Raw genomic sequence first — 26608 nt, 5'->3', positions numbered from 1 at the left:
CTATAGCTCAGATCCTCCAACCCTGGCAACATCCTTGTAAATCTTTTCTGAACCCTTTCAAGTTTCACAACATCTTTCCAATAGGAAGGAGACCAGAATTGCACGCAATATTCCAACAGTGGCCTAACCAATGTCCTGTACAGCCGCAACATGACATCCCAACTCCTGTACTCAGTACTCTGACCAGTAAAGGAAAGCATACCAAACGCCTTCTTCATCATTCTACCTACCTGCGATTCCACTTTCAAGGAGCTATGAACTTGCACTCCAAGGTCTCTTTGTTCAGCAACACTCTCTAGCACCTTACCATTAAGTGTATAAGTCCTGCTATGATTTGCTTTCCCTAAATGCAGCACCTCGCATTTATCTGAATTAAACTCCATCTGCCACTTCTCGGCCCATTGGCCCATATGGTCAAGATCCTGTTGTAACCTAAGGTAACCTTCTTCGCTGTCCACTACGCCTCCAATTTTGGTGTCATCTGCAAACTTACTAACTGTACCTCTTATTCTCACATCCAAATCATTTATATAAATGACAAGAAGTAGAGGACCCAGCATCGATCCTTGTGGCACTCCATTGGTCACAGGCCTCCAGTCTGAAAAACAACCCTCCACCACCACCCTCTGTCTAACAATTGGAAAATATATTGGCAAAAGTGATGGTGTATTTACAATGATGTAGTGCCCGTGCCACCCATGTACCCTGGGTATGTTTTCTTCTCCTTCCCCCTCCCATTATGTCTAGTTGCACTGCATGGGTTCTGCAGCTGGGTAAAGGTGTTAGCTCTGTAGTTAGCCCTGTTGATTTGAAAGACTTGGCTGATGATCCTCTGTTGCTTTATGACTGAAATGGTCCAGGCCTGTTGAGGATCTCCCTCCAAGATGCAAGGTTACCCTTCTCAGCTTGTGCTGCTGCATGCTTTGGAAACATAGGCAGGGACATGTTGGAGGAGCAGGGCACCTCTGGATTGCCCTAGAAGAGGCTTCTGGTACCATTCTGTCTTCCAGAGGTCAAATTTTATTTTCCCCTTTGCCTTGCCATTGATGCTGAACACCGGTGGCCAAGAACAGGGGTAGTCTCAATGGGGTGAATGGCCTGCTCCTGTTTCTCTGTTTTGATGCCTACCTAGCCAGCATGATTACCTTCTGCCCACATTGAGGATGATATCCCCCACGCTCATACTTTTCTTGGAAACTTAGTTGTGGTTGTGGGTCTGTTTTTCTTGCAAGGAGAGAGAGAATGATGGATTGTGATGGAAGTGGGTGCACGAGCTGTTCGTTATCATGCATGAGCAGGAGAGGTGATGAGCTGTCCCCTGTGAGTGAATAGGAAGCACAGAGGGCACAAGTGGTTAGTGGTTGTAGAGGTGATGAGGTGGGTGTGAGCCCTTGTATAGATATGATGTATGTATTGCTAAGGATTGTAGTCCATCACATCGGCAATGGCAGGGAGAAGATGGTATGACTCTGTCTCTCGTGGAGCACAGGAGATTACTGAGTTCTGTTGGCACTGCATTGAGCCCTATGGCTGATCCTGGGCTGGATGTACCTGGTGATGTAGCCTCTTGTTGCAGTCAGTCAGGATGACCTATTCTCCACTCACCGTCCTTCAGCACCTTAAGATCTTTCTCTACAAAGTGGGGAGCTCATTTATATTTTCTCTGTGCGATGTGTGCACCACAGTGAGCACTTTAGAAGTGAGCACCACAGTGTGAGAAAAGATTACTGGCCAGCAACATCTGATGTTGTGTCTAGCTGGGTTTTAAACATAGCAAAGGAACCTTAAAAGCTGGGAGGTCCCAGCAGTGGCGAGCACTTCCATCTCACTGACTACATGGTTTGCCAAGTAAATGTACCCAGCATCTTTCTTGCATAAATAATGAAATGGATGATTGTGCAAGATAATTCATTTGCTTGACGCCATTCTTTAGTTTTAAAAGGGAAAAATCTGCCCTTTCTATCTTCTGTTATTATCTATGTGACATCTTCACTGTGAATGGTGCTCAACACACTCTTCCAGCTATTAACTTTTCCAAACCCATATATAACATTACCTTCCATTTTGATATTTGTTTTGCTAATTAATCTGTATCTGGTTTTCGTATCTTTGTTTAATTCAAACAAAGCTGTCCTTTATTCTGCTATCTCCTATATTCTTAGACTTAGTCTGGTCCTTTGCTTTGCTTCTTTACTACAGCGATTACCACTACCTTTTGGTCTGTGACTGTTCCTGACCTTCCATTTTGTTCTGTGTTACCTTCCCCAGCTTTTCAACTTAATAAAACCCATCATGTTTTGACTTCTCTTCAGTTCTGAAGAAGAATCATATTGGACTCAAAATGTTACCGTCTCTCTGCAAAGATGCTGCCAGACTTGCTGAATTTCTCCTGCACTTCATTTTTATTTCTGAAGAAGACTCAACACTAAACCTGTTTTTCTTCACAGATGCTGCCAAACATTGAGTTTTACCAACACTTTGTTGTTCTTTCTGAAATCCAGCAACTGATTTCCAGCATTTGTAATATTTTGTTTTTATGTCTGGTATTGAGTGTATTAAGATTTTCCAGGGTCATGGCTTCACCTTCAGTGTTGTAGCACCATTCTAATGAATCGGGATGGGACCATTCGCTGCTGCCAATTAGCCACTGCCCTATCATCGCTGAGGACAGTTCGCCACCGCCCATTGGCCGCTGAGGATGATTCGCCACCGCAAGTGTTTGTAACTCATTTTTATGTATAAACCAATAAAATCATATTTATTTCACTTTTGTTTTATCAATATGTCGTATGTAGTTGTATAAATAAAGGGGACTGAGAAGTATGAAAGAACAGGTGGGAGGGAAAACAATCAGGACATATATATATTTCCCTCCAGAGATCAAACGACCCCAGTGGAGAAATGCTGGTGGCGAACCGGCAGTGGCTAATCGGCAGCGGCCAATGTGCCGTGGTGAATCGTCATCAACCCTCTATGAATGCATGTCTTCTATTCTTCATTCCTATGTACAGTCATAGAGTCATAGTCATAGAGAAGTACAGCACAGAAACATTCCCTTCGGTCCAACTGTCCATGCCGACCAGATATCCCAACCCAATCTAGTCCCACCTGCCAGCACCTGGCCCACATCCCTCTAAACCCTTCCTATTCATATACCCATCCAGATTCCTTTTAAATGTTGCAATTGTACCAGCCTCCACCACTTCCTCTGGCAGCTCATTCCATGCATATACTACCCTCTGCATGAAAAAGTTGTCTCTTAGGTCTCTTTTATATCTTTCCCCTCTCACCCTAAATCTATGCCCTCTAGTTCTGGATTCCCCCACACCAGGGAAAAGACTTTGTCTGTTTACCCTTTCCACGCCCCTCATGATTTTACAAACCTCTATGAGGTCACTCCTCAGCCTCTGACACTCCAGGAAAAACAGCCCTAGCCTATTCAACCTCTCTCTATAGCTCAAATCCTCCAACCCTGGCAACATCTTTGTAAATCTTTTCTGAACCCTTTCAAGTTTCACAAAATCGTTCCTTTACACTTCAATTAAATTTTCTATGTCATTGATCTTCTCATGGATGTAGTTTATTAAATTGTTTTGTAATTGCTCGTTTGGTATCATCTGCAAACCTGATCACCGTGCATGGAGTTTCTGAATCCACGTTATGCGTATATTGCTGGTCCCACCAATGAACTGTGAAATGTGTCATTCAGTAATTACCCACTCTTCGTCTGTCATACATTTTAACAAGGCTTCATTTCCAATCATGTAGCAAGTTTATTATGCATTTACTCCCCATCATTTTGACCTTTTTAGTCTTGGTCATTTGGAAGCAATAATCATAGCATTCAGTTGATAAGTAAAGATTGCTTTCACGACTCAAGACACCACAAATTAGATTACTGCTAGATAATTATGAACAGACATCCATTACATTGTAGCTCTTTTGCAAAAGTGAGTTTTAATGCTACTGCATCAGTGACTGAGTTTGGAGACTGGGGGCAACTTATGACGAGATTTAAAACGAACAACTTGTTTTACAAAAAAGTCTTCATAATTAGCAGACAGTAAACAGAGCTTATTTAAACAGCACAAGACAGCCGACAATTGTCTTAACTCAAGGGAGTCTATTTTAATAGTCTATGATCTGCAACAAACTGAACCGTCATTTGAAATGGTATCAAAGTCTCCCAGTAAAAGAACAAAGGCATTTCTTGAGCATAATGGAATTAGTATAGGGCAGTTACATTATACAAATTGTGTGCATGAAATCACATAATATAATAGCAATTGATGGGAGCAGAGTGGGGGTGTAAGGTTTCATGGTCAAATCTATTTTTGGTGGGACTAATGGGTCCTGACATTTGTGGGTTGGCGAAAAGAAAATGGTTGAATCTTTGCATGGTAGTAGAGATTGCAATGGCAGAATCTCAGTATCTTATTGAAAGAAAAATTTACATTTTTGTTTTTAAATTCAGAAATAGTTTTACTTAAACTCTAGAAGGTTCAAAAAGTTTCATTTTTTTTTGTTTTATTTCAATGCAGAAATTGTTTACATTTTTGTTTTCTTTTAAATTCAGAAGTGATTTTATTCAAACTTGTGAAGGTTCAATGACAATTACTTTAATTCTATTTCTCAGTTGGCAGTTGAGCAGATTCAGTGAGTGGGAAAGCCAGCTTTAGAAAGTTGCGATGGGGACCAACGGCAATTAGAAATGGGTGGGAGGAAGGGGACTTGGTTGGGAGGCACAGGGGGGTTTCAGATTATCAGTTGGGAGGGAGGGAGGGAGGGATTGCTTTGAAGGAGACCTTGACTTCCAGATCTGGGTTGAGTGAAGATGCCAGACCACAGGTCAGACAGTTGATTGTGGCAGAAGGTTCACTTGAGCATCCGGGAAAACATTTCTACTGCTCCTGGCCCTAATGCGTGCTGGGAAGATTTATCTGTTTGATGTAGCTGTTGCCACTTTTTAAGTTATCTGTTTTTTTCTGAGCCCTAGAAACACAACCAATCAACGTTCAATTTAAAAGGCTCCTAAAATCTGAGGAACTTACTGGGATGCTCCCAAACCTGCTTCAGTTAAGATAGATATAATGAATGTATAAATATGCTTATAGTGGGTTGGAATTTCATGTGTTTTTACAAATTAATGCCCCCCCGACTCCTCCAATAACCAGCAACAACTGTCTCCTATGTAGTGTGAGGATGTGCTAGAATTGCTCCTGTGTTGTCACTTCAGTTTCTAAAGGCTGCACCTGACTAAAGAATGAGAAGGGAGGTCTACTGACTGCTTGTCCATTAGCTGTTAAGAGGCTGAACGTGGGGTTTCTGCCCTTCTAGATCAGGATGACATACTTCAGAGACCTGCCAGCCAATCAAAGGCTGGAAGCTCCCCAGCACTTGGGGACAGTGCCATTGATTAGGATTTGGATCGGTGTTTCAGGGTTTTGCCAAACGGGCAGGCCCTGGTGAGGGAGTTGGGGGTGTATTAGGGTTTGAGAGACCAATAGAAGAGGGGAGTATGTGACTGTGACACCTTGGTGGGGTTGCGCTCTGGGATCAGGGAACCTTTGGTATGAGCCTTTTCTGCCGAGAGGTAAATTCTGACAATGGTTCAACCGGCCCACTTGGCATTGCTTGTATAAGGGCCATGGGAAAGTGTAAAACCCAGTCTACAACATATTCTTTCACCTAAGGAGCAGGTCTTTACAGCCAATGTTGATGGTAGAATTGATGTTAATAATAAAATAATATATTGATAGATGTTTTGGTTCCTTTACCCTTTTCCTCTTCCAAATATAAGACAATTAGTTGTAAGTGAATATGCATTTGGGTCAATAATAAAACTGTGTATGCTATCAGGATGCATTGGTTTAAATAAGAAAATTAGAAGTACAAATGGGATGTCTTTAATTATTGATGAATACTTGTGACTGTTTCTACAAAGTGTCATGTCTCATTAGCTGTATCATTAGTGTATCTTCCCTATGGAACTTTACTCAGCTTCCTGTATGTGTCGTATGAAACTGAAGGTGCACTGTGTACTGACACTGTCCATTGACAAAGGGAGAAGATTAAACACTGTCTGTGATAAACCGCTGAGTCTGATTATGTCATCACCTCACATCAGTCCAAGCAAAGCAAGCCTGCTTGACGTGATTAAGAGAAGGAACCTCTGATGATTTCCTCCTCCTTAATCTGGTGACAGTAAGGTGAGTTGTGATGACTTCACCATTGCCACAGCTTTGATCAGGTAACTCTGCATAGACTGGTTGACAAACCTATTGATTTTCTGATCTCAATACTGCAGCTGCTCACTAAACAAAGTATTTCAAACACTGAGGATTGTAAATCCATTTACCATTTGACTTAGCAATTTTAATGATAGGACTCTAATAAGACTCAACTATAGCAGAATTCCTACATTTTTATGTAGAAGCAACTCAAAACCTTTAAAACCTAATTGTTAATTTCTTATGATGTTTATGATACATTGAAATGATAGAGCTGGTATTTTGTGTTTGCTGTAGGGAGTTGGTGACTGGAGCAGATGTATAGTAGCAGCTGTTCACCGCCCAAATTGTGCATGCTCCATTGGAGATGCAGAGCTTTGCAGCTCTCATGGATGCGGAATTGTGCACAACCACTGAAGTATGTGAAATCTGTGTACAGCCTGTACACATGGAGAATTGTTGTCTTCCCTCTACAGATCATTGGAGTATCTTCAATGTGCATGGCACTCTGAGGAAAGATAAACATTTTAAAATTAAATTGTGATTGCAAAAGAGTTGAATCACCAACTCATTTAAACAGAAGGAGCTGTAATTAGATTTGAGGGATGAACATTCAAAAAGACTATATTTTTAAACAAAATAAATTATTATTAGTTTTAGTGGCTGCCATTTTGTCAGGCTGGAAATGTGGGCTACAGTTTTATATGGTAAATAGATGTATGCAAACTTTAAAGTCCATGCAACTCATTTTAATGTTTCTTTGTGAAAACAGGGAGTATTTTCAGCATATTTACAAAAGAAATAACATAGTGCCCAACCTATGATACCATACATGCTGTGTGCTGACATCAGGAAGATAGTATTGCATATGCCAACGGTATTTCCACTCTGTGTGCAAAATGAAGTTGACTGTATTTGAAATGTTGTCAAATAACACGTTCCTTGTTGTGGTACAGCACATATCCTTTTCTTGGCACTTGCGCAGAATTACAGAGATCAGGCTTCAGATGGGTGGGGATATGCAGTCTCTTTTGCTTATCTACATTCAAAATGGATAGATGTGCACACAAATAGTTAGCAGAATCTCCCCTGAGGTACTTGAAATTAAGTCCAACTGGCAACACCAGAACTCTGTACACATACACATTTCAAAGCAACCTCTTGAATTGATCTTGTAGCATAATCAACTAAATCTATCTGCATCTTGAAGCACACATCAATATCTGGCTTAACAAAGACTCCTCATGTAAGCATCTGTACAAGTAAGTAAGGCTGCTGCCCACTGGTTAAAGCACATTGTTGAACAGAATGGATGACATTTTCCTATATTGCCGATACCTGATTTGAGAGGACTTGATGTTGGGGATGTGGAAATGTGACAGGAAAAACAAATTTTGCTTTCCAACACTCGCATACCACAATTTTTGGGTGTGAGAGATTACCTCTCTAGTATTAATTTAGATGTGCTTGTGTGTAGGTATATAGGGAAGTGATTTATTGCAAGACAATATAAGCTGATGAAGCAGCCGCTATTGAGGCAACTTCCAAGTCTTGTGATTTCACAAAAATGGTTTTGATGAAGAAAGTTTTTTGACTGTCTGCCAGCAATTTTTGTTCTGCCATCGACTTTTTTTTTAACATCCATTGTTCAGGACAGCCAAAGGCTTGAGGATAGAGGAAAGACTATTAATTACTTCTTATTGTGGCAGCTTAAGGCAGTCAAAAGCAATGTGACACATCTTGCAAAGTTATTCCAGCAGATAAAAATATTATAATTTCCAACAAATGTGGTTCAAAGATTGTTTAGTTTCTTAACTAACTGTTCCACTTTTTTTGTTACTCTACTATAAAGGTTCATTGGCTTGAAATAAATGCTTGCTCTGTCAGCTGATAGAGTTGCATAATGTAAGAAAGCCATAAAAGAAAGAATAAATAATACTTTATATGTTTAAAACCATAGACAATAAAGGATTTGAGGAAGCAACTATCACTAGCTCTGTGCTTCTGGTAATATGAGTCTCTGTAGAGCAGTGATTAATGGGATATATGTAATCTCCAAATACTGTTCTCACTTTTCAGTGTACCAGTGTGTCATTGGGCATGTTGGAGGTGTAATAGAAAGAAAGTGATTGTTTCCTTTGCCTCTGACCTCTTCTTGCAGCCAAAGAAGATTTTGAGTGTTTAGAAGAGGACTCCAGTACACAAAAGGTAGACTTAAAGGTCTCTTCATCCTACCTCGTTATAATTCCTTTCATTGCTAGGTGTAGTGAGGATCATGAATAGTTTTGGGGATTTTGTCAGATTTACATTTATAGCAAAATTTAAACAATTGTTTTTCTAAGTGTACCCACCAACTCTTTGTCAGGGTGAGTTTTTCATATCTACATGACCCATTATTCTTGCCTGTCTGAGGAAGATTGTTATCTTGTTTGGAAAACTATAGGATTTGACAATGCAGTGTTTATGATACTGGACAGGTAATTAAAAGTACTCACCTAAGCGTTCATAATCCCATTTGGCAATTGGAAACTTTAAATTCAGTTTAGAAAACCTACGGAAAAAACTAACCATGACAGATTGTCATTAAATTGCCATTAAATCAATCATATTAAATGATATTTTTATTTGTTCATTTAGCAGAATGATGGTATTGCAAACAAGGCCAGAATTTACCATCCTGGTTTTGAGAAGCTAACCAACCATTTTGGAGAGCAGTTAAAGAGGCAGACACACTGTAGTGGGTCTGGAGTTACATTATCGCCCAGATCAGGTAAGGGCAGCAGATTTTCTTCCATCCGTTGTCATGAAAGCCTATCTCGTTCACTAAAGCAGTATGAGGATGCTTGTGGTATATTCTTATTACTTAAGAACTTCAATTCAGAAATTGAGAAAAACTGAATTTCACTTCTCAATTCTACAAAGGTGACATTTTATTAAAGATCTGAAAGTCATTTTGAACAGTGAACAGAAGAAAACAATTTTTAAAAAATGACTTAAAGTGCTTTAAATGACTCCATTGAATTTCTGAGGAGTTTTTTTTACTGAATGTTTACAAAATTGAGTTTTATGATACAGAAATTCAAGGTCAGAAGGCCAGGAATGCTGCAGCAAGTAATTCACCTCCTGACTCCTCAAAGCCTGCCCACCATCTACAAGATACATGTTAGGTGTGTGATGGAATATTCCCCACTTGCCTGAATGAGTACAACTCCAACAACACTCAAGAAGGTTAATACAATCCAATTCAAAGCCTGCCTGATTGGCACCAGATCCACAAACATCCACTCACTTCAGCACCAACATTCAGTAGCAGCAGTGGGTACCATCCACAAGGTGCATTGCAGGAAATTCACCAAGTTTCCTTAGACATCATCTTCCAAACCTACGACCACTTGTCTTGAGAAGGGCAAGAGCAGCAGATACATTAGAACACCATCACTTGTGAGTTCCTCTCCTAGCCACACCATCTGACTTAGAAATATAGGCAGTGGATTAAGAGGGAATTAAAGGAGAAATATTTTCACCCAAACGGTGGTGGGTATCTGGAACTCACTCCTGGAAAGGGTGCAAGAGGTGTTGGCTATCACATTTAATAAGTATTTCGATGAACACTTGAAGCACATACAAGTGCTGGGAAATGGGGCTCTAGTGGTGCTTGATGACTGGCACAGACGTGATGGGCTAAAAGGCCTCTCTGTGCTGTAGTATTGTATGATTCTTTGATGCTTCATTGAAGTTGAGCACCTGTAGGATTTCAATGTATTTGGAAATAGCAAGGACTGATTAAGGATAGTCAATTTGGCTTTGTGCATGGGAAATCATGCCTCACGATTTTGAAGTAACAAAGAGGACTGATGAGGACAAAGCATTGGATGTGATTTATCTGGACGTCAGTAAGGCATTCAAAAAGGTTCCACATGAGAGATTGGTTAGCAAAGTTAGAGTTGAGAGTGTGGTGCTGGAAAAGCACAGCAGGTCAGGCAGCATCCGGGGAGCAGGAGGATCGATGTTTCGGGCATAAACCCTTCCTGATGGAGGGCTTTTGTCTGAATGTTGATTACCTGCTCCTCTGATGCTGCCTGACCTGCTGTGCTTTTCTAGCAGCAGACTCTCAACTCTAATCTCAAGCATCTGCAGTCGTCACTTTCGCCTGGTTAGCAAGGTAGATCACAGGGAATACAGGGAGAACTAGCTATTTGGATACAAAACTGGCTCAAAGGTAGAAGACAGAGGGTCATGGCGGAGGGTTGCTTTTCAGACTGGAGGCCTGTGACCAGAGGTGTGCCACAAAGTTTGGTTTTGGGCCCACTGCTTTTTGTCATATAAGTGATTTGGATGTGAACATAGGAGGTATGGTTAATAAGTTTGCAGATGACACCAAAATTGGAGGTGTCATGGACAGTGAAGAAGGTTACCTCAGCATAGAGCAAGATCTTAATCAGATGGGCCAATGGGCTGAGGGATGTCAGATGGAGTTTAATTTAGATAAATGTGCGATGTTGCATTTTGGAAAAACAAATCAGGGCAGGACTTATACACTTAAAGGTGACGTCCTGGGGAGTGTTGGTTCATAGTCCCTTGAAAGTGGAATTGCAGGTAGACAGGATAGTGAAGAAGGCCTATAATATGCTTGCCTTTATTGGTCAGTCGATTGAGCATAGGAGTTGGGAGGTCATGTTTCAGCTGTACAAGACATTATTTAAACCACTATTGGAATATTGCATGCAATTCTGGTCTCCGTCCTATAGGAAAGATGTTGTGAAACTTGTAAGGGTTCAGAAAAGATTTGCAAGAATGTTACCAGGGTTGGAAGATTTGAGCTACAGGGAAAGGCTGATTAGGCTGGGGCTGTTTTCGCTGGAGCACCAGAGGCTGAGGGGTGACCTTATAGAGGTTTATAAAATCATGAGGGGCTTGGATAGGGTAAATAGGCAAGGTCTTTTCCCTGGGATGGGGAGTCCAAAACTACTGGAGGGCATAGATTTAATGTGAGAGGGGAAAGATATAAAAGAGACCTAAGGGGCAACGTTTTCACACACAGGGTGGTGCATGTATGGAATGAGCTTCCAGAGAAAGTGGTGGAGGATAGTACAATTACAACATTTAAAAGATGGGTATATGAATAGGAAGGGTTTACAGGGATATGGGTCAAATGCTGGCAAGTGGGACTAATTTTATTTCAAATATCTGGTCAGCATGGACGAGTTGGACTGAAGGGTCTGTTTCCATGCTGTATATCACTGTGACTCTACAACTCCATAACTGTAAAGGAAATAGATGGGAAAATAGTTAAAGCTTTTTTTAAAATGTTAATCTTATTATGTTCATATTAAGATCTTTTTGAATTGTCATAAATTGGTTTTGCTTTTTCCTTTTGTGTAATAAACATGTGTTCTTTTGTTAAAAGAATATTGGCAGTCATGAGTGAACCTGCTCAGTAACTGACCACCAGAGTAACCAAATTGCAAAAACAAATCTCAGTCTACCAAGCCAAGGTTTGCTCTGGAATCTGACTTATTCAGTATTACCATCAGCTTGAATAATAATAGGTTATCATATATTCTGTTCCAAATTTATTCATTAATTACATGTAAAACTCTCTGCTGATATGGTGGGATTTGAATTTACTCTTGAGATCATAAGTTTTCGTTTAAGGGCTTATAGTTCTGTAATATAATCACCAATCATTCATTACTGTAAAAGATATTGGACATATTATTTCCAATAATTCGACATAATGTTGATCTGCCTGACTTGCTTACGTTGTATATTTTGTTTTAGAAGTTTGATGTTCTGAACCAAAGATGCCGCTCATCAAGAGGATCATTGAACCTCGGCATCTGTGTCATGGGGCTTTACCAGAAGGTGTCACCAGTGAGTTGGAATGTGTGACAAACAGCACATTAGCTGCCATTATAAAGCAACTTGGCAGTCTCAGTACGTAACTATGATTTAATATTTACTCTATTTTCTGTTACTTTTCTTGCAAGTTTTATCATTTTTTTAAAAAAGTGCATTTATGGTTGAAGTGTGTGTTAGACTGGGTTTGCTCTCTCAATGTGATGGAAACTGGCCATTACTTGATATCTTAAAGGACTTAGTTTACATGGGTTTGGTTAGCCTCTACCAACTTCCACCAGTAAGTGTGGGCTCAGAACACATAGTGTAGGAATGGAAAACACCGCCGCATAAATGTTATGGGTGACCTTCCCTCCACCATAAGGACAGAAGTGAGGATGATCACCAATGGTTGCACAATGATCAGCACTATTCATGACTCCTCAGATACTGAAGTAGTCCATGTTCAAATGCAACAAGATTTGGATAATATCTAAGCTTGAGCTGATAAGTGGCAAGTGACATTCACACCACACAAATGCCAGGCTCTGATCATCACAATAAGAGACAATGTAACCACTGCTTCTTAATATTCAATGGTGTTACCATTATTGAAGACCCCCATTATCAACATCCTGGTTGGGGGGGGGTGTGCAGGGGAGGTAATCATTGACCAGAAATTCAACTGGACTTGCCACATAAACACAGTGGCTACAAAAGCAAGTCAGAGCAAGCTAGGAAAACTGGCGAGTAACTCACCTCACACCTTGCCTAGATCTGCAAGATATAAGTTAGGAGTGTGATGGAATACTCTAAGTGCAGCTCCAAAAACACTCAAGAAACTTGACACCATCCAGGAAAAGGCAGCTTAGTTGACTGGCATTACATCCACAAGTGTCCACTCCCTTCTCTACCAACATTCAGTAGCAGCAGTTTGGGGCAGGGGTACATCTGGAAGTCCACCTTTAGAGTTGCCAGCCAATTGGAAGCCATCATTCTTCATAGTGGCAGTGCCAGTAGGACCACCACAAGCCAGTTCTGTAGGTGGACCCTGAAGGTACATCCGGGATGTGGTCACTGTGGGTTCTGTAGGTGGACCATAGAGGTACACCCGGGATGTGGTCATGCCAGTTCTCTAGATGGCCCATGGAGTGCATCTGGGATGTGGTCACTGCCGGTTCTGCAGGTGGCTTATGGAGATGCAGCCGGAATGTGGTCACTGCCGGTTTTGAAGGTGGCCTATGGAGGTGCATCCAGGATGTGGTCACTGCCACTTCTGCTGGCAGCCCATGGAGGTACATCTGGGATGTGTTTCCATGGCTCAGCTCCTCTTTTCTTGTGTTTACACAAGCAGTCTAGTCCTGTGCACTGCTTTGTCAGCCCTGGTCTGCTATTAATTCTGTATTCCTTCCAGTCTCTCTTTCCAAACTTTGCTCTGAACTGCTTTAAAAATATTATAATTGATTTTACACCCCACTCCCAGATGTCCTGTGTGTTGCTCCAGCCTCTGCTGTTTCTTCTGGCAGCTTAAGGATTGGGTCGAGCTTCTGATTCGCCTTCTTTCCAACCTCTGCACCATCCTGAAAACAATTGTGCAATTCCGTTTTATTTGTTTCAGACAGCCTTTGAACCAAGTAATTTCAGTAATGAAATAGGTGCTCCTGCAGGATGAATAGCAATGATTCAAGGTAATGAGCAGAAACTGTGATAGCTGCACAGAATACTGAATCACAATGGTCGTGACAGAATTCTCAACTTGCTGCTTTTATCATTTTGTATTGTTTCATGAATGTTAAATTAAATGTCCTGAGACTTGACCCCTATGATCTCAAAAGGTAAAATATATTTAAAATAAGATCCTATAAAACAGCAAGTGTTTTTTGGAGTATAAGATGTTTGTCTAATTTTTTTTAAAAAAGGAACATCTGTGTTTGATTAATATACAACCAATTAGTTGTCAAAAGAATAGGGTACTTTTGCTAACTTGCATTGTCCTGTGAGAACAGTCTTATTTTCAATGAAGATCCACTGGGGTATGATCATGAGTACCAAAGCTTATTTATTATTGGATGACCTCACAGCTAATTCAGAACCAAACCTGATGCTGTCCAATGTCCACATGCAGAACATTTTCTGGACGATTAGGAGAAGTTGTTGAATCTGATTGTCCTCCCTGTTTCTAATTAAGGGTGAATGAGGTCAGTTATAGCATTTAACTGTTACCTCTGGTGGAGATTGGCTATTACAGCAAAGATTAAATTTGATTCAGAGACATTTTGGTCCATCAAAGTCTTGCCTTGTGTATTTCTGTTTGACAAATGTAGTTTTCCATCTACACGTATGGAATCTGAGGTGCAGTTGCAGACTATTTGGCCAATTGGTGTCTGCGTTGGTGTTTTTCCCTATGTGTGATCACCCACCTAATTTGTTCAACTTTTTTTCTCTCTTGTGCATACCTTGTTTCTCCTTATTTGTATCAATGCCATTTGCTTCAAGTGTTCCTTGTGCTAGTGAATTCCACAGCCCATCTTCCTCTGTGAGGAAGTAGATCCCAGTTCCTTATTGGAACGATTGGTGGCAATTCTAAATATGTAGTCCCTTTCTGTGACTTCCTGATAACTGAGAATTTTGTTACAACTATTTCTTTTAAATGCCTTCATGGTTTTAAAGACCTGTAGATTTATTTCCCTTCCTAGAGAAAAGAATCCCAGTTATGTTATGTCTATTCACATAGGGGATTTTCCATTGAAATTATTTATAGAGTCATGGAGGTTTACCACACAGTAAAAGACCCTTCAGCCCATTGAATCGGTGCCAGACAAAAACAACTACCTATTCTAATCCCATTTTCCAGTACTTGGCATATAGCCTTCTATTCATTGGCATTGCAAGTCCATATCTAAAGGCATTTTATATGGAATGAGAATAAGGGTTTCTGCCTCTACCATCCTCACAGGCAGTGAGTACCAGAAACCCACCACATTGTGAGAGAAACACACAGTGAAAGATTAGATTAGATTAGATTACTTACAGTGTGGAAACAAGTCCACACCGACCCGCCGAAGCGTAACCCACCCAGACCCATTCCCCTACATTTGCCCCTTCACCTAGCACTACGGGCAATTTAGTATGGCCAATTCGCCTAACCTGCACATTTTTTGGATTGTGGGAGGAAACCGGAGCACCCGGAGGAAACCCACGCAGACACAGGGAGAATGTGCAAACTTCACACAGTCAGTCGCCTCAGGTGGGAATTGAACCCGGGTCTCTGGCACTGTGAGGCAACAGTGCTAACCACTGTGCCACTGTGCTGCCCGTATGCCACTGTGCCGCCCGTAAAAGGTTCACTCCTGTCCACCTTATCTATGCCCCTCATAATGTTATACATCTCAAAACCCTCTCAATGTCCTTTATTCCAAGGAAATCAGCCCCAGCCTATCCAATCTCTCCTCATAACTAAATCTCTCCAGCCCAGGCAACATCTTGGTAAATCTTCCCTACACCCTCTCCAGTGCATTCACATCCCTCCTACAATATGCATTTTAGAACTGCACACAATATTCCAGCTGTGGCCTAATCAACATTTTATACAGTTTCAGCATAACCACCCTGTTCTTAAACTCTATGCCTCAGCTAATAAAGACAAGTATCCCATATGCATTCTTAACCACCCCTTCGTGTCTCCTTTTGACAATCATTTCTGGACCTCCCATTAGTATAGCAAAATTACTTGATTGAAATGAATGAGGAAAATCGATTCTGTACTGCAATTGGTTAATAACGTTCTTTAATTGCCTAGTTTGCAATTTACTGTGCAAAATTGTCATAATGAAACAAATTCCCACACAGTTTGTTGGATTTGGCCAAATGGACTCTTGAATAAGTCTTAGCACAGTCATGACTTTCCTTTAAAGTTAAAAATCACACAACACCAGGTTATAGTCCAACAGGTTTAATTGGAAGCACACTAGCTTTCGGAGCGACGCTCCTTCATCAGGTGGTTGCTGCACCGAAAGCTGGTGTGCTTCCAATTAAACCTGTTGGACTATAACCTGGTGTTGTGTGATTTTTAAATTTGTACACCCCAGTCCATCACCGGCATCTCCGAATCATGACATTCCTTGTAATACATGCATGTATTACTACACCCAGCTTCCCTTTCCAGACTGTATGTAATTTCCTCATCCTGCTTCATCCTTCCAAACTCATTCTACAGATCAGCAAGATTTATTTCCACTGTTGCAAATTATCAACCTTATCCTCAATACTGCTGAAGCCGCCATCCCTGTCTTCACCTTTAGGCTCATCCTGTTCATAGTCATTGGCCTCATGAAATGGCCTATCTCATATTCTGAGTCTGTGATGCCTTATTCTAGATCCCATGGCCAGCGCTGGGGAGAGAATGTCATTCCTGTATCCAGTCTGCTCAGCTATGTCAGAATTTTATACTTTTCAATGAGATCCCCACTTGTTGTTATAAACTCCAGTGAACACAACCCCAGCCAACAATCTCTCCTCAGAAGGAGACAAATATGCCCTCAGTCTAGTGAACATTCACTGTACTCTTTCTATGGCAAGTGCAATTTTTTCTTGGGTAAGGAGGCCGAAACTGTACAGGAAACTCCAGTTGTGGTCTCACTGAGGCTCTGTGCAGCTGCTGCTATACTCAAACCTCCTTGCAATGAAGGCCAACATACCAGTTGCCTTCCTAATTGCTTGCTGCTATTTCTGCACACTTACTTCTAGGAATCAGTATATTACAACATCCAGGTCTGTGTATATCTCAACATTTCGCAATCTATCACCATTTAAATAATACTCTGCTTTTCTTTCTATCAAAGTCGACAACTTCACACTTATCCATGTTATCCTGCATCTCGCATGTTTTTATCCATTGACTCAAGTTGTCTAAATCAAGAAGCCTCTTTTCATCCTCTTCACCATTCACACTTCCACCTAAATTTGTATCATCAGCAAACATTTGACTCCCTTATCTAAATTGTTGATATATATTGTGAATATCTGGGGCCCAAGCACTCATCATTGTAGTACATCATCTGTCACCTCCTTCCACTCCCAGAAAGAGATTTATCTCTGTTCTTTTGTTTCTTATCCACTAATCCATGCCAGTATGTTATCATCAATCCTACATGCTTTGATTTTGCACACCAACCTCTTATATAGGACTTTATCAAAAGCTTTCTGAAAATCCAAGTAACCAAATCCACTGCTTCTCTCTTATATGTTCCACAAATTATGTCCATAAAGAAACTCAATATGTTTGTCAAATACTGGTTCTCTTTGTGTAATGCCTCTGGTGTTTTCTAAGTGTCCTGTTATCACATCCTTTATGGTAGACTCCAGCATTTTCTCTATTGTTGACATGAGGCTTCAATTCCCAGTTTTCTCCCTCCCTTCCTTTTTTAAATGGTAGAGTTACGTGTGCCGTTGTCCAATCTGCTAGGAATTGGGGGGATGGAGATCTCTCCTACATTGATGTAATAGCCCAGGGCAAAGAATTATGTTTGAGGCCAATCATCTCCATCCTGGTCATCAGCAGGAGTTCCTCAGGATAATGTCCTAGTGCAAACATCTTCAGTTGTCTGATCACCTTTCCTGTCATAAAATTAGAAGTGTGGATGTTTGCTGATGGTTGCACAGTACAAAGTTTGACTTTTCCAAATACTGAAGCAGTCTTTATCCATATGCAGCAAGGCCTGGACAATAATTAGACTTGGGTGATGAATAGCAAGAAAATTCCATGCCCCTCTAATGCTAAGCAATCATCTTCTTTAATGAGAGAGCATCTAACCATTCCCCCTTAACGTTAGTACCAAGTCAAAATCTGGAAGTTTACCATTGAGCTAGATAAACACTATGGTTAGAAGAGCAGTTAGAGCCTAGGAATTTTGTGGCAATTAACTCACCTCCTGCTTTGTTATACATCTCCTGTCCACTGTCTACAAGGCACAAGACATGAATGTGATGGAGTACTGTTCACTTTCCTGGTTAATTGCAGCTCCAATGGTGCACTGGAAGCTACAAACCATCCAAAGAAGTCTGTATAATTGACATCCTGTCCGTCACTTTCAACATTCGCTCTTTTTAACACTGTGCACAGTGTAGTACTATGTACCATTTACAAGATGCACTGCAGAAAACCGCAAAGCATCATCAACAGTGGCTTCCAAATCAGTGTTATCCACCACCTAAAAGAACAAGGGCAATAGCTTCAAGGCAACACCACCACCTGCACGTTTACCTGCATTCCTATCATGGAACCATGTCGCTTGTTCCTTCACAGTTGCAGGGTCAGTATCCTAGAGCGTCCTAACAAGTGTGTGGAAGTCCCTCAACCCCATGGACTGCAGCAGTTTGAGAATTTGGCTTGCCACTACCTTCTCAAAGGTAGTTGAGGATGAGTAACAAATGATGGCCTTGGCAACGACATACATATCCCTGAATTAGCTTTTAAAAAATAATTCTTCTTTGAATCTCTGTCTTATGTCAGCCATAGGTGGAGCAGCTTCAATGGAGCTTACAGAAATTAGTAAATATTTCCTGAGAAATGCCTGAGCTGGTGAGGAAGAAATTTACTGATCTGCAATTGTCAAAGTATTTTTCACTTATTGCTTGGCTTTTCAAGCTCTCCTTAGAGATTGTTAACAACAACTGAAGTGACAGTAAATTGCATAATTAAAAAGTCCTTCTGTGCTTCAGAAAGGCATTCTAAAGCAAACTACACTGCTAAACCATGTAATCAGTTACAAGGTCAGATAGTTTTTTTTTTAGATTAGATTACTTACAGTGTGGAAACAGGCCCTTCGGCCCAACAAGTCCACACCGACCCGCCGAAGCGTAACCCACCCAGACCCATTCCCCTACATTTACCCCCTCATCTAACACTACGGGCAATTTAGCATGGCCAATTCACCTAACCTGCACATTTTTGGACTGTGGGAGGAAACCGGAGCACCCGGAGGAAACCCACGCAGACACGGGGAGAACGTGCAAACTCCACACAGTCAGTCGCCTGAGGCGGGAATTGAACCCGGGTCTCTGGCGCTGTGAGGCAACAGTGCTAACCACTGTGCCACTGTGCCGCCCACTAAGTTAAAAGCATGGTCAATGTTTTAGGGAGTAACAGAAAGAAAATAAGGTAGAGAGATGGAGAAATTCAGGAAGGGGATTCAGAGGCTTGGTGTGTTGCTAATGATGTAGTCACCAATGGTATAGAAATCTAGGGATGCTCAAGCAGCTGGAATGAACAGAGCACAGATATTCTGGAGAATTATGGGGCTGGTGAAGATTAGAGATTGGGTGGGGCCAGATTATTAAGAGATTTTGAAAGTGCTTTTTAACTGGGTGCCAATGTAGATTGAGTATGAGAGGATGGGTAAACAGCGTAAAATATGGACAGAAAAGTTTTGAATGAGCTCAAGTTTGTGTAGGTTGAACAATGGAGGCTAGCAGGAGTATTTTAAATTAACCCAGTGTGGAAGTAGTAAAAGTAAACTTAACAGCTTCAGCAGCTGAAGAAGTGAATTGGTTATTGATAAACAACGTTACAGTCGTCCTCATGTCACGCGTGCAGTGAACAATTGGAAGAATGAAATGTGAAAGATTGAGGTCAGAAACTTCCATACTCTGTGCTATGTGTTTCTGTTCTTCTTTATCATTCTACAAATTTTGACATTATCCCCAGCAACTTAGCACACAAAATCTTGCCATATACAGTAAACTGTACTTGTATCTCCTGGCAGCATCAAAAATCAAACTGCAATTATCTGAGGGGTCATGGTGCCATTCAAAGGTTGTGCACTCATATTTCAACAGAGTTGAGTTTTGGGGCAGCACGGTGGCTCAGTGGTTAGCACAGTTGCCTCACAGCGCCAGGGTTCTGGGTTCAATTCTACCCTTGGGCAACTGTCTGTGTGGAGTTTGCACATTCTGTCCACGTCTGTGTGGGTTTCCTTTGGAAACTCCGGTTTCCTTTGATACTCCAGTTTCCTTCTACAGTCCTTAAAGAAGTGCAGGTTAGGTGGGTTACTTGTGGGAAATCTGGATTCTGGATCAGTGGTGCTGGAAGAGCACAGCAATTCAGGCAGCATCCAATGAGCAGCAAAATCGACATTTCGGGCAAAAGCCCTTGAATGCCTGAATTGTTGTGCTCTTCCAGCACCACTAATCCAGAATCTGGTTTCCAGCATCTGCAGTCATTGTTTTTAGCTACTTGTGGGAAATGCAGGGTTACATGGATGGGTCTGAGTGGATGCTGTTCAGAGGTCAGTGTGAACCTGATAGGCTGAATGGCCTGCTTCCACACTGTAGAGATTCTGTTCTACTTTTGTTGCCTACAGTTTCTTCTCTATATGCAGGTTGCATGTTAAGTCGTTTATTTCTCATTAAATTGACGGCATTCAAAATGGATGCCTTGACAGTGTTTCTAACTGGCATGCTTCATCTTCTCCCTCACAGGCAGACATGCTGAAGATATATTTGGCGAGCTCTTTAATGAAGCTAACAATTTCTGTATGAGAGTTAATTGTCTCCAAGAGAGAATTGATTGCCTGGCAATTAAAGTCACTCAATTGGACTCCACTGTGGAGGAAGGTGAGTGAAATGAGAAAGTGCAATGCAGACCAGTGCAAACTCAAACAGTTGCACTGAATTGTGCCTGCAGGGTTTTATGCTGTGTGGTATGTTTGTGTGTGTTGGCAGCGAGATTAGTTAGATTGAATGCACATGGCCAAAAAACGCAATGAGAAACAAAGAAGCTGTAAAAAAACTAATAAAACGCACAACTGAGAATATAAGGAAAGGAAGCTTCTGTTCACATTGGGCTTGAAAAGTGGTTCTTGCCAGATTATATAATTTCCAGCCTTTTCAGGACTAAATTGCTAAGTATATTTGTATACTGTTACTTTTACGTATGAAGGTGAATTTGGATGATGAAGCATCCTTTCCCATTTCACCTCAATCTTACAAAATGCTAATCCTCCTGACATTTCACTGAATAGTTTAATTTAAAAAGAGTGAGTAAAGAATCGAAGAACACATACTAGGAACTTGTCACAAAATATTTTGTCAAAGACATCTGTATTTAATCTTGATTATACATTGGCCAACTTTCCAAGTTCATAGATCAGGCTTGTTTCGTAAAATGTCAACTTGCTACATTCGTGAAAACCTAATTGTATCCTTTCTCTTAACACAGGCAGAACTTGTTCCTTACCCCTGCTGTACTGACTTTAGTGAACAATTATTGCTGTGACAAATTTCCAAATGTATTCTGAACTTCTCTGTACTGATGATTGACAACAACTCTCTTGAAATCAAAATGATCTCAAATCTTCTCTTACCCGAAAGACAATGTCTGCAATAAATCAACTGATTTGTATAGCATTGCAGTGGTTTTTTTGGTTCTGGACTGCAATGGGTTCAAACTGCAACATGGCAAGCTGTCAAGCTGCACTTTAATTGATTTTTTTTGTGTGCCAACACCAAAAGTAATGAAAATGTGTTTGCCACCTGGACATGGTCTGACCTATCTTGTTGGCTGTTAATGCCCTCCAGTGTACAAACAAGGCAAACCTTTACAGGTTCAGGAAGATAACCTTTAACCATTTTCCATTTCCGTGAAGATAATGTTCAGGTCAAAAATCTTGCACAGTGTTTGTCTGCTTGATGCTGAGTTAAATGAGTAATTATGGCTTGACTGAGAAACCATTAAGGATTAAGTTGATGGTTTGTTTATTTCTCAGAACAAGATCTGTCAAAATTGAGATTTCTAAATTAAATATTTCAAAATAATATAGTCTCACTAATTCCTGCTGTTTAATCTGAATTGTAACACTAAAATGTCATTGCTGTGAAAGGCCTTTTTTCCTGCAGCACTCTAACATGGCTGCTATATTTTGGGTCCTTTCAAGCCATCTTCACAGTTTATTTCTGTTTTTACATCCTCAAGCTCTACAATCCTCCTGGGTTAAATTGTAACTGTCCATGCTTTGGAGACTGTCAATGATTGTCATGATGTCTACATAAACATTTGATAATGCATTCAGGAAAGTAAATGACAGCTTGAATTCACATAGCACCTTTTAACGTGGCAAGGTGTTACTCAAAGACGTAATTGTACAATATAAAAGCTTTGGTGTGCCTTTATTTTGTTTTAAGGTACAAACTGCATTTTTACAGCACCTTATAGCTGAAGAAAACTCCATGGCACTTAAGAAACCGCAGAGATCTGTGATACCTGGGTGGGTGGTTGATAATGATGCTGCCTATAAGAGTGAGAGCAGTTAAAATAGGAGAAAAGCTATTAAAATTCAGACTGAGATTCAGCCTCAGAGCTTGTGATCCCTCTTGGGCATCCTGACCTTAATTTTGGAAAGGTCTCATTTAGGACCTCCACAGCAGATGCCATGGCTACCTGTGTACGTGAAAGGGGTCTCTCTGCTAAATAACTTGGAGTTATGATGGCATTGTAAGTCTCAAGGTAGTAACAGAATAGGAAAGATGAAAGGCTTGACATGAAAATTAGAATTTTAAATTGGAGTCATTGGGCTACTCCGAGCCAACGGAGAGAACCAAGATTAAGTATAACAGGCCAAAGAGACTTGGTGCAGGATAAGATACATGGATAATGTTATGATACATGAAGAATTGGTGGTGTGTTTAAGAATATTGTAATAGTCAGGTTTAAGGATGACGAAGGTTTGAATTACTGTTCAACAGAAAATGGGCTGGTGCATGAGTAGAAGCAAATGGAGTTATGGAAGTGGAAGTAGATGTGATTTGTTGTCAGATGTTCAATAGCTGATTGAAAAAGATGAAGTTTGTTCATACACTCCTTCACCTGAGTGGTTGAGGAGAAGGATGAAACAGGACCAAGTGCATGGAGCTTGTGTCAGAGGCCGAAGGTGATGGCTTTGGGCTTCCTGGTTTTAACAGGAAAAAAATTGTGTGTAATCCAAGAATAGTTATTGTAAAGGTGCCTGACAGTTCAGTGTCATCAGCATACATGAATAAACTGACATACATGTCTGAGTGAAATCATAGCAAAAGGTAGTGGAGATATTAATCTCGCTCCTGAAAAGTCTGTGAATGCTGGAATGATTGAAACTTTCAAAACTGAGGTTAATCATTTTTTTTTGGTTTGGTATGGTACAAAGAGATGTGGATCAAAGAGTAGTAAATGGAGTTGAGATACAGGTCAGCCATGATCAAACTGAACATGGAACAGGCTTGAGGGGCACAATGCCCCACCTGTTCCTACCTGTTCCTATGTTTCTACTTTCCCATGTGATACTGACTGTGAATGGTTAATGCAGATGGTGTTAGACCATTTTTAAAAGGTGCTAGTTGCAGCAGGTGTTTTGCAGACTTCTATCAAAAGTCACATTTGAAAGTAATATCCTGCCTGGGAGCCACTCTGCGGTTTGCAGCATCATGATGCGTCACAGAGGGGAGATCCACAGATGTCCTGCACTGCGGGGCTTCGCTTTTGATCACGGTATGCCAGTTCAAAAGCAAATATCTCCCACCTGTCCTTCATTTTGGACACAGCACTCAGGTCCCCTCTGGTGACTGTGAAAGTGAATTTGCCCTCAACTATGCTTCCTCCCCGTTCCCACCAAATATACAGTGGAAGTGTTGTAATACTGAGTAATGCCCTGTAGATCTCTCTGTCCCCATACTTCAGCTAACAGATGCATTTGTGCCCACATACTCCCCCACAGCTTGTTAACACAGGATGTTAATTCTGGTAGAAAGCATTTATCTTCAGCTAAAAAGAACAGTGTATAAAATTAACCCTGTCGGAGGATGTATGTAGGTGAATAATCTTCTTACAATATCAACTAATATGTTAAACCTGCAGCCTTTGCTGGTTTACTATAAACTTGGTGTGCTTGGGGATTATCTGCATTTATGTATATTTATATATATGTGTTATTTAACTATGGTCTGGTTCCATTTCTTGCTGCATTTGTCACTGGTTCCAGGCCTCCACCGCACCCTCCCTGCCCTCTTATTAATATCAAAACTGTGGTTTCAATGCTACTGCATTAAGGGAAGGTGGTTAGTTTAATGGCTGGGTGCAGCTTTATCTTGGTCAGTGAAGTAGCAAAGATAACTAAAATTTCTATCTTGTGTGTAAGAGCTCACCAGGCCTTTTCACTTTTTGTTGGAGGGACGAAGAAGGCAGGTCAGTGCAACGTTTTGCACTACACCTGAAATCCCTTCATAAATGTTCACTTCCGAAATTGAAAACATTTTCCAATCCAAAACTCCTCCTGTAAACTGAAAAAAAATCTCTGTAGAGCAGAAGAAAATATTAAGGAAGGGGGCGTAGAGAGAGAAAGTAGATAATCTACTCAGCATCTCATGGATAATGGAATGAATAACTTGTTAGATGGTTTAAATCTAATTCTGATGAGGTAATGAATGCCTATTGGAAGAACAGAAGAATGAGTAAAGATATTCAAGAAAGCGATAGATAAATGTTTAAATTTTAAAGGCATCAAGTGATATGGGGAGAAAATAAGAATGTGGCATGTAGATAGATAACCAGCCATTGTCATGTTGAATAGTAGAGCAGGCTTGAAGGGTCACATAACCGACACTGAAACAGAGAATGTCAGACAAACTCTGGCAGCATTTGTGAAGAAAGAAATAGAGTTAACATTTCAAATCTGGTATGACTTTTAAACTTACCTTTTTTCTTGATGCACATATTTCTATAAACTCTGCCGCTTTTTCAGGTGTTCAGCTTTCATAGCCATTCTTCTACAGTTAACCCCTTTGATTTATTGCCATTTCCATCTCCCTCCACTGGCAACGTGGAATAGATTTTGTTCAGCTCTTGCCTACGATTTTCATTTGTCTCCTTCATTCAGTCTTATCTCTTCTTGAGAATTTCAGATGATGGAATGCTTCTACCATTTCCTGTTTATTAACTCCTATTTTCTGTTTAATTTGTCCCCCACTTTTCTTCATTTTCCTTGTATGGGCCTTTCCAGTGTTTTTGTTCTAGGAGGGTTAAATTGGACAACCCCTCAAACTCTTACAGACTGAAATGCAGGGAGCAAGCTCACTTTGTGTTGTCTGCTGATCAGATTAGCTGCCCATGTTTAACATGCTGTTTGTTAGCTGCATGCATCAGCAAGGGGTTTGAAACCATAACTTCCCAGCACGATTTAAAGTTAGGGAAGGTTCAGTGTGGCTGGAGCAGTTGCTGACAATCATGTGGGAGCTGAATATTTCTTGGGAAAGTCAGAAGAAGGGCATGGAGAAAGTAAGTTCTGAGTGTTTCCAACATTATGCTGTAGGTCTTGCTGGAGGATATGAAAATGAGAATAGATACCCTGTATCTTCAGGAGGCCCTTTTGACGAATAGCAAAGGGTTACAGAGGGCTCTAAGAACCCTTTCATTATCTCATCAGAATGAGATTTAAACCATTTAATAATTCCTTGCAAGTTATTCATTCCATTGTCCTCTACTTGTTGAGTAGATTATCTGTTTTCTGTCTCTCTACATCCCCTTCCTTGACACTTTCTTCTACCCTACACAGGGTTTTTCTATCAATGCCAGGAATCTAATCCTGAGAACTGAGATGGAATACCACAACAATTTCTGTGACTGCATCTGAGCTAGCTTGGCTTGCTGAACTGAGCAGCTTTCTGCTGTTCTGAAACCATTTGGTATGTCTTCAAATGGCATAACCCAGCAGCTCCAACACCAATCAAATAACAGAATATTGCAGATATTGGAAATCTGAAATAAAAAACAGAAAATGCTGGAAATACTAAGCAAGAGGGAGAAATGTATTAATGTTTCAGTTCAATGACTTTTAATCCGAACTGGGAAGAGTTGAAAATATGTTAGATTTGAGCAAAGTGTAATTGGGACAAGGGCAAAAAGAAAATCCTTGATAGGGTGTCCATAAAACATGAGAGCAGAAGTAGCCCATTTAGTTCATCAAGACTGTTCTGTCATTCAATGAGATCTGATAATCCTCAACTCCAATCTTCTGCCTTTTCCCAATAACCCTTGATTCCCTTACTGATTAAAAATTTGTATATTTAATGACACAGCCTTCATAGTCTTCTCTGGTTAAGAATTTCAGATGAACTATTCTCTGAGAGAAGAAACTCTTCCTCATCTCTGTCTTTTATGGTGACCCCTTACTCTGAGAATATGCTGTCTGATCCTAGACTCTTCCACAAGGGGAACCAACCTTTTCACATTTCACCTGACATCTGCTAAGAATCTTTGTGTGTGCAAATATGGTCACCTCTCATTCTTCCAAACTCCAATGAGTTCTGGCCCAACCAATTCAGCCTCTTCTTTTAAGAGAATCCCTCCATGTCTGGGATCAGCCTAGTGAACCTCCACTGCAGCTTTCCAAATCCAGGGCCTTGTTACCCACAAAGTCAAAGATCTGAGTTGCATAGAACATAGAACATAGAAGAATACAGCGCAGTACAGGCCCTTCGGCCCTCGATGTTGCGCCGATCCAAGCCCACCTAGCCTA

General features: G+C 40.7%; 1 protein-coding gene across 6 annotated transcripts in view; it reads left to right on the top strand.

Moving 5' to 3' along the window:
* LOC122557329 (wiskott-Aldrich syndrome protein family member 3-like) overlaps positions 1 to 26608 on the top strand; it is a 103457-nt gene that overhangs the window by 44379 nt on the left and 32470 nt on the right. For 2 of the 6 annotated variants that reach the window (XM_043704916.1, XM_043704918.1), the window contains 4 exons: positions 8392 to 8438; positions 8868 to 9000; positions 12012 to 12167; positions 20547 to 20681. In XM_043704916.1, the coding sequence (XP_043560851.1) occupies positions 12035 to 12167; positions 20547 to 20681 (268 nt within the window). In that variant the 5' untranslated portion in view covers positions 8392 to 8438; positions 8868 to 9000; positions 12012 to 12034. Of the gene's footprint in view, positions 1 to 8391; positions 8451 to 8867; positions 9001 to 12011; positions 12168 to 20546; positions 20682 to 26608 lie in introns of all 6 variants that reach the window. The other 4 variants (XM_043704917.1, XM_043704921.1, XM_043704922.1 and 1 more) reach the window with 3 other exon arrangements.

Source organism: Chiloscyllium plagiosum, chromosome 15 (genome assembly GCF_004010195.1).
Source record: "Chiloscyllium plagiosum isolate BGI_BamShark_2017 chromosome 15, ASM401019v2, whole genome shotgun sequence".
NCBI lineage: Eukaryota > Metazoa > Chordata > Chondrichthyes > Orectolobiformes > Hemiscylliidae > Chiloscyllium > Chiloscyllium plagiosum.
This window is presented reverse-complemented; position numbering and strand designations above follow the sequence as displayed.